This window comes from Mirounga leonina, unplaced genomic scaffold (genome assembly GCF_011800145.1).
Source record: "Mirounga leonina isolate KUSES-001 unplaced genomic scaffold, KU_Mleo_1.0 Mir_94, whole genome shotgun sequence".
NCBI classification, from domain to species: Eukaryota; Metazoa; Chordata; class Mammalia; order Carnivora; family Phocidae; genus Mirounga; species Mirounga leonina.
In genome coordinates, this window is record NW_023270855.1 from 42,780,376 (window position 1) to 42,792,704 (window position 12,329).

General features: G+C 48.1%; 1 protein-coding gene across 1 annotated transcript in view; it reads left to right on the top strand.

The window, feature by feature from the left end:
* The window catches only part of SCAP (SREBF chaperone), a 67,167-nt gene that overhangs the window by 29,096 nt on the left and 25,742 nt on the right, over positions 1 to 12,329 (top strand). The window contains exon 2 of the mRNA XM_034998138.1: positions 2,692 to 2,911. Within this exon, the coding sequence (XP_034854029.1) occupies positions 2,790 to 2,911 (122 nt within the window). The 5' untranslated portion in view covers positions 2,692 to 2,789. The remainder of the gene's footprint in view (positions 1 to 2,691; positions 2,912 to 12,329) is intronic.

Here is a 12,329-nt window from a genome sequence, read left to right on the forward strand (position 1 = left end):
TATAGGCATAAAAAGATAATCATTTTTTTTATATATATTATGACAATATGTTGTATATATGTGGATTTTTCTGAAATTTTCACATGTATTTTCCTATCTAGGGCCCGTTCAGAACTGTAGGCATCTCAAGCAAGCTGATGACAAAGTGGGATGAGCCTGCCTCCCCAGTCTGTCCTCACGGACTGACACATTCCATTCCTAGCGCCCTTTATTTTCTGAGCCAGAGTGTCTGACTTGATCCAGGCTTGTCCTCTATAGAATTCCTCAGGGCTGTTCTGACTGGTTCTAGTTTTTTTCTTTATGTGGACAGCTCTATAATTTAGGTGTCTAATAACAAACTCCTTTGTTTTTGCTTATAGTGGGGTCTCCCACAAAGGCAGGCAGCAGGATTGTTTATGTTTTCATGTAACGTACACTTAGGCCTCCCAGGCCTCCATCCTTTCCACATGTTGTGTCTCTTTAAATTCAGGAAGCAGAACGGTAGATTTTGATCTGAAGAAACCTGTAAGTATGGGGCAATGTAGGAAAAACAGGTTTTTGGATCAGGTTGTGTAAATTTTGCTTTGGAGTAGCTTTGCATTAAAATGTATACCGTGGAGTAGGGATGAATAATGTCTTCTCTTGGTAGGTTCAGGTAGGTTGGCTGTGTAATTAGAATTTGGATTTTTTTTTTTTTTTTGCTTTGTTTTCCAGATGCTGTGAAAATTAACAGTGAGTATAACTGATAATATTAAGATCAGTGGGAGCTGAAATTAACTAAGATCATGTCAGAAAGAGTTGTGTTTGCTGCAAACGAAGTGAATTAGATAGTTTTTTTCTCCTCTCTGTAGTTCCACTTGTAAAAGCTGGACTGCAGAGGTGGGGCCCCTACCCCTCCTGTGTTGCCGATGTGTGGACAGAGGAGGCGGAGAAGGAAATGGGGATTACAAAATCATAATTTTCTGGAGGGCTTGGTTTTGCGACACTTAAGAGATGTGAGACTTGTCAGAGGACTGAGGTTGGAAGAGATACAGTTGGTTTCTGGACTTCAGTCTTCGGGGATCCTTGTGATAGTGTCTTTCTTCCCACAGGTGTACATCTCATCAGTGTTTGTTTTCCCACCCCCACCCCGGGGGCAGGATGCAGGGCCAGGGCACAGGAGCAGAAACACTGCTTCCCAGAGCCTGTGTGTCCGCTGGGTGGTGAGCACTAGTGCGGGTCGCCCCCGGTGGGTGCTCTGCTAGAGACCTCTCTGACCTGCCGTGCTCTGGGTGAGCCTTGTGAATGGCTGAGCTACTGGAAACACCTCTGCTGCTTGGGCTGGCAGCTGCCACCTGCAGACTCCTCTCTCCCGAGCCTGTTGAGTTGACCCACAGAGGGTTCTATTTCCTAAGAAGATTGCTGGACTGGAAAACTGCATATGCATTTAAAGCTTGTGTTTCCTGGAAGGTGGAAGGGGTGTTAGCCATTCATCTTGTGAATTGGCTGTGGTGTGACTCCTTTTGCTTCTCGTTTCTGGTCTTGACGCTGCTGAAGAGTCACCTCTTTGGCCTAGGTTTCCATTAGTGAGCCTGATCAAGCCAGGACACAAGTCTGGGCACGTTCCCTATAACACAGACCAAAGAAAACGACAACATGGAGCAGAAGTGGGTTTATATGTGGGTAACAGCGGAGAGCTTGTAATGAAGGGAATTCTAGATCCCTGGGCCTTCTGCTGGAGTTTTCTATTCCGATTTTATTGGCTTAAGGTTTTCTACTTTCACACAGGCAGAAAGAGGATTTATTGGAAGGCTTTGGGATGGCTCACAGACTGGAAAGGAAGCTGCTGAGCCTCACCTTCAGAAAGGGCTGGCATCGGGGCAGCCATGGTCTCAGGGGCAGGAATCTCTGGGGGTTGAATAAGCACCACCACATCCAGTTCCTGCTTCTTTTTGCTCGGAAATCAAAGTCCAGGGACAGAGGCCCAACCAGGTGGCCTGCTGTGGGTCAGGGAGGGGCACCTTGACTGACAGCCTGTCCAGGCCCAATCCTGTGGAGAGAGGTGCTTCCCCTGGGCCACGAAGGGGCCAGCTGCTGGGCAGGCCGGGGCAGGAGCAACTGCCTCACCAGGAGCAGCAGCTTCGCCTAATGCTGCTGCCACAGTGACATTTGCTTTCTGTCAGAGGCCTGGACTTTTCGCTGTTTCTGTGTTAAAGGCTGACTCCGCTGGACATTCTTTACCAGTGAAACACTCTTTGTGCAAGAATGTGTTTTCTGAGGGGTCAGCCCTGTGTAGTTTTTCCCCAGGGATTTCTGTCAATCTGGCCTGTGCCCAGAGAAAGCTGGGGAGGATGTCCAGAACTCCCCTTTGTCAGAGAGCAGCTGAAGGTGATGTCGGTTACCCAGGGGTGCTTTCCTGTGACACCTGTGGGAACAGTGCCCTCTCTCGGGAATGGGCTTTTAGAAATGCCTCTTTGAAAGAGGGTTGAGAGTTTATCATCAGTTTTTGGCCTCTCTGGTTAGACTGACTGAGAAACTGCCCACAGTTACTAAGAGCTGACCAGATGGGAGGGGGTGTGTGTGTGTGCGTGTGTGTGTGTGTTGGGACTGATGTCTCCAGACCTTGAATGTAGGCATCCTGAAACATGTCTCCAGCCACGCATCACAGCTACCTCCCCCAGCAGCCCCAGTGTGCAGAACCAGGACTCGTTGACTTTTCTCCTTTCTTGCCAGGTACCTGCAGATGGTGTCCATTGTCCGTGCTGTCCAGCGCACACCAGGCTGATCCATGGTCACTTTCCGGGATGGCAGCAAGGTGACTTCAGCTGAGGATGACCCTGACTGAAAGGCTGCGCGAGAAGATATCTCAGGCCTTCTACAACCATGGGCTGCTCTGCGCATCCTACCCCATCCCTATCATCCTCTTCACAGGGCTCTGCATCTTAGCCTGCTGGTATGTTTCTGAGTTGCGCTGGATATGGTGGGCCACTGTGTTGGGACAGTAGGTTTCCTAATCCTGATTGCTCTGTAGCCCTTGGACTGTGTATACTTTTTACACAATGTAACTGGAGGCTCATTGGAGCTGGTGGGTGTAGAGTTCACGTCCTGGAGTGTTTAGCCACTAGACTGTAAACAGTCCAGGCTGGCCCCAACTTAGGGATTCACCAGATTTGTTCATGTCACTGGTAGTCTATTTCAAAATAATGTTTAGACACTTCTAAGAAACCGAAAGATAACTGAAAGGCATGATCTTTTAATATTCCTTTTCAACAGTGACAGTTTCATTTTGATACCTGGTTAAGAGCAGGAGCATTTGAGTGTTTTAAGACAAAGTCCATTTGAACAGTTCCTTGGACACCCTCGTGCGGGCTCACCCAGAGACTTGGTTCTCTGCTCTCCAGTCATTTTCTGGTGTTCACGAGGAGCGTCTTTCTGACCTCTTGCTGATTCTCAGGGCCTGCTGTGCTCCCCAACGACTGTCGTGCCTGCCGTAGCTGCCTTCGGTTCCCGTCTGTCTGTCTGTCTGTTATATACAGGCTTCAAGAAGGCTACAGCCGATGATGACATGTAGGAGGATGGGCCTGGTGTAAGAGGATATCTGATGGCCTTTTTTGGCTCTAAAACACTTACAGCCATGAAAAGAGCCCACTGTGTTATCCTTGCCTCTGGAAAGGTTTCCACATTCTTTGTACATCTGACGTTTGTTAGATGTATTCAGTGCTGTGCTGGAAGGAGGGTGGTTCAGGACTGAGCTCCCAGTTGGGTTCTTAATGATCCCAAGTTCTTTTCTAATTAGGACTAAGAAAGATGAGTAGCTTTCATTGAGAATTTCCTGTTGGTTGCTTCAGGCATATAATTAATCTCATCAATCCTCATAATAACCTTGGGAAGCAGTCCAGTTATATTTCCATTTAACCAAAGGAGGATGGTGGATTGGAGCCTTGTGTGGTCTACACAGTTAATAAGCAGGGACACTGGGCTTTAAATCTAGGCCTAGGGATTTCTGGTGTCTGCCCCCATGGCACTCTGTCACCCTGACTCTCCTCGCTCTGGCTCAGTGTATTTGTACTGATGCTTAAATTTTGTTAAATTGTGTTGTAAAAGATAAGATACGGCTACATCCTATAGGAGATAAATTAGTAGAAGCCAGCTCTTGTGTTTGGTTTTTTTTCCCTCTAATTTAATTAGCTTTTTAAAAATTTCTCAAGATCATACTTTTTAAAAGTCATCTCTGTCCTTCAAAATCATACTTTTCTAGGCCTGGCATATGTATTTCTCAAACCTGAGCTAGCAACAGAATTACCTGGAGGCATGCACAACAGGGATTGCCGGGCCTCGCCCCAGAATTTCTCATTCATCAGGTCTGGGCTGGGTCCAAGAATTTGTGTCTCTGACAAGTTCCCAGGCCTGGGACCATGTGCTGAGAACCACTAGACTGTCTTTCTTGAAAGTCTGTCTGCAACTCTACCACCGCTCTGCTAAAAGTGTTTTCTCTTTTTTGCTGATTTCTGAAGCAGCAGTTCATGGGGACACTCATGGTTATTATCCCTGGTATGGCCTTCTGTTGAGGGTGGTGTGACTGAGCTTCCCCTGCACTAAATCCTTAGGTCCTCAGTGGCCTCTGCACGTGGGACGGTGATAAGAACTACTTGGTAGACAAGTACATTGAATTCAGCTTACATGTTGTGCGGTCAGTTTGAGTTGAGGAGGGTAGTTGTGATCCCCTTCCATGAAGATAACTCTAGCTACAGGAAAAGGAAAAGATGTTTCCTGTTTGCCATTCATCTTTGGATGTTGGGTGTTGCCAGCTGAGACTAGGCAGCGTCCTGGACATGTAGCAGCTGCTTGGGTGCAGTCGAGCCTTACCTTTGAATGAGTAATTTGCTGTTACACAAGTGTTTCAGAACAGACAGTCCTTGGATTTATGACGTGAGGGCCTCTGGTGTGAAAACCGTAGGAGATGGCTACGGTCTCAAGTTTGGAGAACGCCTTCTCAACTCAGGGTGAATTAGAATGGGCTGGAAGGTGGGGGAAGAGGCAGATGTGATGATAGCAATATTTAACAACTAGAACAGCCCAGACGCAGCCAAGCCTGCCTTATATCCCACAGGTGCTCCTGGCTGAACATCAGTCCTGGGAAAGGGGTGGGCGAGGTTCGGGGTAGGACTGGGCTGATGGGAAGGCAAGGAAGACCGATCTTCTATGACTCCTAGCTTCATAGGTCCTTTGGAACTTTCCCTTTCACATGTGCTGTTCTGTTTGGTGCCTGACATCCTTAGAGGGGGTGGTTATGTCCTAGTTTTTTTCAAGATGATGAAACTAGCGTGGAGAGCTGAGAAGTGGTGTTACAACTGGCAGGTCCTTGTGGGAAGCCCTGTACTTTCTCCACTTCACCAAGGTGATAGGAACTTTTTGAAGAATACTGTTTGGTGCTGATAGCTTTCATTGCAAGGAGTTTGCTCCCTGAGAGAGATGGTCTCAGCTGCCATGGGTCAGGAGCAGGATCTGTAGGCAGGACCTGCCTAGACAAGAGCAGGGAGGCTTTTTGAGGCGTAGCCATGTGTAACAGGAGTTGAGGAGAGAGCACAAAGTTGGGTTTTATATCACTCACTAAAGATGGCCAGAATATACGCCAGGCGCTGTGCCGGCCCAGTGACGTGCACACCATCCCTCTCCTCAAAAGCGCAGTCTGGACCCGAGACACACAGCCGCAGTGCCGTCAGCCCATGTGACCTGGCTTTGGTGCAGAGGCAGGCAGTGTCAGCGAGGCTTCTGGGGGGAGAACTTCTGAGCCAAACCCTGCAGGGAGAGTGAGTGGCATCTTCCTCGCCTCCTTTCCTGTTTATGGTCGTGGCCATCAGTCAGCTCACTTAGCAGCCGGGCAGGGAGGGTGGTCCCCCAGAGAGCCCCTCCGAGAACCGGCTGCTTCCTCTGGTCCCGCCTTCTAATGGCGCGACAGTTTCCAAAGACACGAGGTTTTTCTTTGAAGAGGAAAACCAGCCTTAGGGACTGTCCCATTCTTAGTGCCCTGTAATTACTTTCCCAAACCGGCATCTTTGTCATGTTATCTTAAAGGAGGCTTTTATTTATTTTATTTTTTTAAAGATTTTATTTATTTATTTGGCAGACAGAGACACAGAGAAGGAACACAAGCAGGGGGAGTGGGAGAGGGAGAAGCAGGCTTCCCACGAAGCAGGGAGCCCGATGTGGGGCTCTGTCCCAGGATCCTGGGATCATGACCTGAGCCCAAGGCAGACGCTTAACGACTGAGCCACCCAGGTGCCCTCAAAGGAGCCTTTTAACAACTTTTCTTAAAATCTGATTGGCTTAGGAAGAATTTCCCAAGGCTAGATGAAGTCTGTCAGCCTCCTAAAATGACAAAGTTGTTTCAAAGGATCCACAGATTCTGGGCCTTTTTGTCCAAGAGACCAGATATTGTGGCCCGATGGCACAAGCCTGTCCTCTTCGAACCTTGGGAAGATTCTTTGTCCAGAGCAGAGTCCCCCCTTCTGTTCAGAGTCTCGGGTTGTCTGCAGAAAACAAAGTGTGGGTCCTAGACAGCTTTTAGTAGTTTTGTTAGATATCTACATTCTATTTAGTGGCTTATCTTTTATTGTCCCTGGAATGAGGCGGTTGTGCAGCTTGACCTCAAAGGATCCCTGCCCTTGAGAACCCTGTTCAGATCTAGCAGCCACCTGAGTCGTAGACCCTGTTCATCAGCACTGGATCACCCTGGGAGCAGTGAATGCTCTTTGCTCTGGGAAAATCTGATGGAACCTGCGGCACGTAGGCACTGTGGCAAGAGGTGTCTTCACATTTCCTAGAGGTTAGGTCACCCGAGGCATGGCCCAGCAGCAGCCCAGCAAGGCACAGGGTGCTATTGCTTCCAGGCAGGGATGTGGTAGGTGCACTGTGGGATGAAGAAAGAGTGCTTGGGTGCCAGGCTACCTACCGGCCTTCCTGAGTGCAGGTCAGAGGTTAACATGAGGGTCACTGGGTCCCTTGTTGATTCTACAGCCTGCTGCTCATGGCTAGAGAGCTTGGAGAGCAAGTTAAATCACGATGAGGCCATTCTAAACCTCATGAAGAATGGTCATTGTGCAGCCTGTGTGGGTATTCCAGAGCAGGCTTGGCCCCTTTCCTCTTCCTTTTTCTCTGGAGGGACACAGTACCTTGGGACTGAGGCTGCACATCTCAGTTGTGGTGGCCTCTGCTTGTCAGCCTCCCCCGGTCTGCCCACGTTACGAGTTTCCCCAAGATCGCCATGGCCTCTTGGTGGGGTGTACACACAGGGGCTTGTGTTAAAGGCTGCTTTTTTCTGTGCCTTTGTGGCCACTCTAGACACATTTCTATTCTCTTCATGGACAAGAAAGAAATCTAAATAAGTGAAGGCCTATCTGTGACTGTGTTCTGGAGAGCCAGGCTGGGTAGCTGAGGACGGGTCCCAGAGCACCTCTGAGCTCTGCCCTGAAGCCGCCTACACCTGAGAGCCCAGGGGACCAGCTCCTGCAGCTGCTCCAGGACACTGGCCTGTTCAGCATGCCAGAGCCAAGGCCTCCCCCAGCAAAAGTTACTCCTGGCCTCACAAGCAAGCTCCGGAAAGGCTCTGAAGTGCCTGTGGGAGATCAAAGACTCCTTCACCACCTGAAATTTCCCCAAACACAAGAGAGAGCAGGAGATCTCAGAAATACCGCCTTTCACTACCCCACCCTTCCTCCTGTACTGTTGTTCTCTGAGAAGGGAAGGGAGAAAACATGTCTCACCTTGATGTCTCCAGACAGTCGCCTCAGGTGACATCTCTGAACGTCATTTCTGTGGGTGCTGTTTCCGTCTGTCTTCAGCATCTCCTGAACCCCAATCCCAGGTGGCTGGGAGTGAGAAGGGGATGAGACTAGAGCCAGTAGCATCCCCGTAGTTGTGGGACCAGAGCAATAGGACAGTGTAAGGCTGCTTGGTCAGGAAGCAGGGGAAAGGACCATTAAAGGTCCTAAATGTTCTTGCATGGGAGTGGGTGAAAGGTCCCCACCCAAAGGCCCATCAGATGCGCAGTGGTGCTGCCAGTCTGGGCTAGGGGGTGGCTGTCACCTCACCCTGCCCTAGGACACAGCAAGGCGTGCACATCTGACCTCGACCCCCTCCCCTTGTTTTTACATTCAGGCCCCTGCCAGGGGGCAGCAGCAATGGGGATACCTGGATAAGGGAGGGCAAGGCCAGGTCCTGGGATTCGAGGGGGCAGAGGAGCTGGTGGTCCCAGGCAGGAGGGACCACAGGTGAACCTATGCTCCGTACCCTCAGCACACGCTCCATTGTGATGGACTTCACTTCAAAACACAAGTTTAAAGATGAATTTATTGAGAATGTCCATACTGCTGTTGCAGAGCATTAAACCCCAAGCGCTTGGACCTTCTGAGCATGGGGTCCTGTGCAGCAATATGGGTTGTACACCCATGAAGTCAGCCGTGCGTGGGCCATCTGGAAGATAACTCATCCTGAACATTTCCTGAATGTCTTCCATGTGGCTAGTATTGGGGATGCAGAAATTAAAATGGCATGTTCCCTCCCTACGTTTCTTGTATTAATCATGCTGATGAGTAGAGGTTTCTGGGATCGGTGATTGCAGGCTGCCATAGAGTATAGAGGAGAGGTAACTACTGGCTTGGGGACAGAGGAGTAGAGAGGCAGTGTGGCCTTGAAGGATAGGCAGGAATTTGGCTGGCATTTGGGGGGCAGGGGGGATTTTGGTTTGGGCTCCCCTAAGACAAGGTGTAGCTTGCGTGTGAGATGAAATGAGCGCTGGCAGCAAGGTGGAACGATGAGCTAGGAAGGAAGGAGCACCACCCCGCAAGTTATCCCCACAGGCAGCTGTGTCATCTCACTGGGGAATGCTGAGAAATGGTGTAGGACGGCCACCTCAGAGCTCCCACCTGGGTGTGGGGGCTTGGACAGTCTGTGCCAGGGGTCAGCAGACTCTTTCCATAAAGGGCCAGATAGTAAGGCCACATATGGTCTCTGTCATGTTTTTGGGTTTTGTTTTTTTGTTTTTGTTTTTGTTTGTTTTACTCGTTTAAGATTTTATTTATTTGAGACAGAAAGTGAGCACAAGGGAGAAGCAGACTCCCCACCGAGCAGGGAGCCTGACGACACGGGGCTCAATCCCAGGACCCCGCCCCTTGTTTGTTTGTTTAAAATAACCTTTTAAATGTGTAAAAACCATTCTTAGCTCATGGGCCACACAAAAATGGGCTGTGGGCTGTAGTTTGTGAACCCCTGATCTGTACAACCACCACATCAACTACTGGTTGAGGGCTGCCTCCAGCTAGCCTCAATTCCTACCACTTAGGCAGAGAGGTCTCCAACAGCAATACAATAGTCTCAGGGAAAGAGATGCAAGTGCTAGCAGTTGGAAATCGGAAATTGAGCCAGCATGCCCAGAAATAAGAACAGAGGGATTAAGGGGAGGTCCCCAGCAGCCTGTTGGGATTCGTCAGGTGGTCACATGTGGGGAGCAGGTGCAGTGACAAAGTTATGGGTTGGGTGGTGAAGAAGATTGGGGATTTCAGGTCCATACCTGATTAAGAGATAAGTGATTGCATTGCTCCAGGTGAGAGTTGATGGTTGCTTAGTCTAAGTGGAGAGCCTGGAGGTGGTGTGATGTGGCCATGTCTGGCTATTTTGAAGGTGGAGCCCTCAGGATTGTCTGAGGACCAGATGTGGAGTATGAGAAAAAGAGGAGTCAAGATCAAAGTGCTTGGCCTGAGCAACTGGATGGGTGGAGCTGAGACAGGAAAGGCAGGGGAGGTTTTGGAGATCTGGTTCATTTCCTTTGCCCCTGTAAGATCAGGGTAAGCCAAGATGTAATCTGGTCTTAGAAATGAGTTTTGGGGAAGTAACATGGGGGTGGTGGTAGAAATCCCCAGACAGTTTCTTTAAATGTCTCTAGTCTGTTTTCTAACCTTGGAAAAGTAAGTGTTTTTACTTCTGAAAATTGCCTGACACTGTGCTTCCAAGCTTTCCTTTTGGCTAGAATTTAGTAGCCGTGGATGGTGATTATTCCCTTGAATTTTGCATTTTTTTTTTAAAGATTTTATTTATTTATTTGAGAGAGAGAGAATGAGAGACAGAGAGCACGAGAGGGAAGAGGGCAGAGGGAGAAGCAGACCCCCTGCCGAGCAGGGAGCCCGATGCGGGACTCGATCCCGGGACTCCAGGATCATGACCTGAGCCAAAGGCAGTCGCTTAACCAACTGAGCCACCCAGGCGCCCTTGAATTTTGCATTTTTGTAGAATCTTTTTCTTGGTGTTTTCTTTGCCTATGTTAAAAGGAATGTATGGTCGTTTAAATTTTTTTAGCAAAACAAATGCAATACAAGACATGTGAGTGTGATGTTAAGAGCACAGACTGGTACCACACTGCCTGTGTTGACCTGCTGGTTCTGTCACTTCCTCGTGGGGATATAGCTTCTGCGTCTCACTGGGTTGTGGTGAGGCTTAAATGAGCAAATGGGTAGAAGGCGCTGGGATTGGTGGCTGGCACATAGGTATTCGGCGAGAGAGACCATCACTAGTTACAGGCACAGAAACAGGTCTCTGTCAGTGAGAAGAACCATGTTGGGGTGGGTATGGGGCACTTCGGTAGCTCACCGGAGGAGCCACCAAAGGGGAAACCCAGACTTTGGGGAAAGGGAAAAGACTTTCTGGGGCAAGTGGTACCATAACTGAGGCCTCAAAGATGAGTGATCTCGGAGAAGAATGGGCAGGCGTGTTCCAGCAGGGATGGAGCCTCAGGAGCAAGAGAGCAAGTGTGTGGCTCCCGGGCAAGGGTGGAGAATGACTGGCAGCCTCTTGAAGAATGTCAAGGCCTGTGGACTTTTTCCCAAGAGACTTTATCCTGAGAAAATTGGAGGTTCTGGAGTGTCCTGCCCTTCTTTCTCTTCCTGCTGCAGTGTTTAGACTCCTAGAATTCACAGATGTTTTTAATAATTCACAGTCTGAGAAACAGGCTGCCCCTAGTTCAGTCAGTTGAGCAGCTGTGGTGTGGGAAGTGAATGTGGATGTGTACTGCATGCTTTCATCCTGTAGTGAGGCTAAAGCTCCATCATCTTAGCTCTAGGCCCCCAGACTCCACTCCACACACAGAGCCCAGGGCTCAGCCTGTGTGCTGTGCAGAGCTTTCCAGAGCAGAACCTTAGCTAAGTCTGGAGACAGCCCTTGACACCTACCTCCAAACAGTTGAACCTTGGCTTTTGAAAGCAAGAGAGGAGCAACTGTTCATGAACCAGGGAGTGTCAGTGTGATTGACAGCTGATACCTCCTCAGAGACCATGGAGGCCAGAAGGCAATTGGGTAACATTTAAAGTTTTGAATGAAAAAAAACTCAACCAAGAATCGTATATTCTACCATATGATTATTCGGTAATGAAGGAGAAATTGAGAAATAGCCAGATAAGCAAAAGCGGAGGGGATTTGTTACCACTGGGCCTGCCCTACAAGAAACACTAAAGAAAGTCCTTCAGGCTGAAATGAAAGGTTACTAGACAGTCATTTGAAACCATAATTAAAAATGACACTAGTAAAGGTAACCAGACTTGTAACTTTTGGTTGGGTTTGTAACATCTTTCTTTGTCTTTTGGGCTTTAAAAGGCAAGTGCATTGAACAATAATTTTTTAAATCTGTGGTGATGGGCATACAATGTATAAATTATAATCTGTGACAATAACAATATAAAAGGGGTGAGACAGATCTATAGAAACAGTGTTTAGATACTGTTGAAACTAAGCTCCTCAGGCTGGATGATTTCAGTTGTCTTGTTTTCAAGGTCGCTGACCTCTCTCCTGCCTGCTCACATCTGTAGAACCCCTCTGTAACAACCCAGCATTCAATCTAGGTGATTGTAAATTGTTAATAATAATTGTAGTCCTCACGGTAACCAAGCAATAACTTGAAAAGTACAGAAAAGGATAGAAGGGAGTCAAAGTGGCACACTACCAAAAATCAGCCAAATACCAAAAAAAAAAAAAAAAAAAGTAGCAATTGAAGGAATTGAACAAAAGTCATATAAGACATGCAAAAACAAGTGGCACGAGTAAATCCTTCCTTATTAGTAATCACATAAAATGTGAGTGGATTAAACTCTTCTATTAAAGAGACATTGGCAGATTAGATTGCATCCATATGCTGTCTACTTCAGATACACACTACACATCAGATATAAGAACACAAAGAGGCTGAAAATAAGAGGATGGAAAAATACATTCCATGCCAAATAGTAACAGAAAGAGACCTAGAGTGGCTGTATAATTATCAGATACCATTTAAAAGGCTATGAGACAAAGAAGGACATTATATATTGATAAATGCCTTAATACAGCAA